The sequence below is a fragment of the Rhagoletis zephyria genome, unplaced genomic scaffold (assembly GCF_001687245.7).
Source record: "Rhagoletis zephyria isolate East Lansing unplaced genomic scaffold, Rhagoletis_zephyria_1.1 Rzeph_scaffold_47958, whole genome shotgun sequence".
NCBI classification, from domain to species: Eukaryota; Metazoa; Arthropoda; class Insecta; order Diptera; family Tephritidae; genus Rhagoletis; species Rhagoletis zephyria.
The window spans coordinates 1-2209 of NW_016205013.1; the positions used below are offsets into that span (position 1 = coordinate 1).

The 2209-nt window shown below is 38.6% G+C and overlaps 1 protein-coding gene across 1 annotated transcript; it reads left to right on the forward strand.

Moving 5' to 3' along the window:
- Positions 1-507: 507 nt before the first annotated feature.
- LOC108355633 (uncharacterized) lies at positions 508-1049 on the forward strand (the record flags this gene model as incomplete). Its single annotated transcript, XM_017606783.1, has 2 exons — positions 508-900; positions 958-1049. Coding segments are annotated over exons 1-2 (335 nt in total), but the record flags the coding sequence as incomplete, so codon positions are not given.
- Positions 1050-2209: the final 1160 nt, after the last annotated feature.

The following is a 2209-nucleotide window of genomic DNA, read 5'->3' on the forward strand; positions in this document are numbered from 1 at the left end:
TGAATACCATATCGATACTTTCGGTTCGATATCGTGTCCCTAATCGCAATTCAGTTTGCTTCACTGTGAAGTTTTCTTCAAATATGTTAACTACTCATACTCTAACAAAAAGGGTATAGAAGGACCCAGCGGTTCAAATGCTCGCAAATGATAATACATGCGAGTGAAATGCGAGATTTAACCCGGAAAAACTCTCGCAAATGAATGGGGAAACGATAGCAATATGACTTATATGTCGTTCAGTTTGTGGCAGTGAATCTTTCATTTACGATAGTTGAAAGGAATATCGTTAAGCAGCATTTACATGAGGCGATTTTCTAAGCGATTCAACAACGCCTGAGAAGTTGCCTGAAAAGTTGATAACACACGTGCATTTACACGGGCGACAAAAGTTGAACGAGTTCGAATGTCAATGTTGACTTTTTAAAATTTTGGTTAAATATGAATAGAAGAAAAATTTTAAAACTTAGCATCAACATAATTGCTAAAGAAATTATAAAAGATTTAATCAATAACCTACGCAAGGAAGTGGTAAAGAGGAAACGTAGAGTATGGGTAAGGAAATGGGTTCGTCAGCGTGAATTTTTGGGTGCTTCTGATAATTTGTACAAGGAGCTTGCCTTAGACGACCCGAAAAACTTTCAACAGCGTTTAAGAATGACCAACGAACAGTTCAATTATCTTCTCCTAAAATGTGCACCTTTAATAAAAAAACAGGATACAAGTATGCGTGCAGCGCTCTCACCAATAATTAAATTGCAAGTTACGTTAAAATTTTTGGCAAGTGGTGACAATTACCCAACTTTAGCGGAACTATTTCGAGTACCAGAGAGCACCATTTCCCTATTTTTGAAGGATGTACTCGACGCTATATACGAGGTTTTGAACAAGTATATTCAGGTAAAATGGTTAGCGGTTTAGGAAAGTTATAGAATATGACCTTGTTTTGCATTGAAGGTACCAACATCAAAAGAACAATGGTCTAAAATTCAAAACGATTTTGCTGATATCTGGCAGTTTCCTCACTGTTGTGGAGCTCTGGATGGGAAGCACGTCCTCATACAAAATCCACCACGCGGAGCCTCCGACTTTTTTAATTATAAAGGCACATATAGTGTCGTTCTATTTGCTGCTGTAGATGCGCATTACCGTTTTTTATATATAGATGTCGGACTAACGGAAGGATGAATGACTCCTACATTTTAAAAAAATCACCATTTTATAGATCCATAGAGCAAAACTATTTAGATCTTCCTGAAAATGCAGTTTTTGTTGCAGACGACGCTTTTCCACTTACAACCAAAATTTTAAAACCGTACTCCAGGCATGAAGCACTGTCCCATAAAGAAAAAGTGTTTAATTACAGATTGTCGCGAGCTCGTCGGATTGTCGAAAATGCTTTCGGGATACTGACTAATCGATTCCGTGTATTTAGAAAGCCAATATCTGTTTCTTTACAAAAAACTGACTCCATAATTAGGACTGCTTGTGCAACTCACAACTGGCTTCGAAGAGATAAATTATATGTGCACGGTCAAGGTATGATAAGGTCGATGAAGAAAATCTAAACACAGGCCAAATCGCGCAAGGTAGTTGGCGAACTGTTCCTGCGGCTGGAATGGAAGACATAACTACTTCTTCATCCTCAAATACTTATTCAAGAAAAGCTAAACACCTGCGGGATACATTTGCAGACTAATTCGGCGGTCCAGGAAAGGTTCCATGGCAAGAAAATATGATAAAATATAATTATACCACACTGTCTCGTCCTCGATATCAATACTTGTAGTAACGTCAGTTGCTAGATCTAACCACAACATTTCACAATTCTAAAAGAATTTTTTAGTTTCGTACCAGATGGCAACCCTTACCCGACAGCCATCTTGTTCTTCATTACGTTTTGTTGTGTAGATCAAATCACACGCGTTTTTTATTACTCAAACAAAGATTGAAAATTTATGCACAAATTTTATGCAAAGAAATGAATTCTTCACAAACAATAATGGAGGATGCTTTGCGTAGAATTGCACAACTAGAAAGGGATGCGGAAAGGCGTAGAAGCGATCGCCATACAAAGCACCGAAGTCGGAAAATGAAGCGTCACGATCGGCGGTCCGTTATTCGAGACTCCAGTTCAAGCAGCCGCTATACCCCACAGCAGGAAAAGCGAAATTCTCGGTATAGAGGCTCTGTACGTAGATCTGGGCGT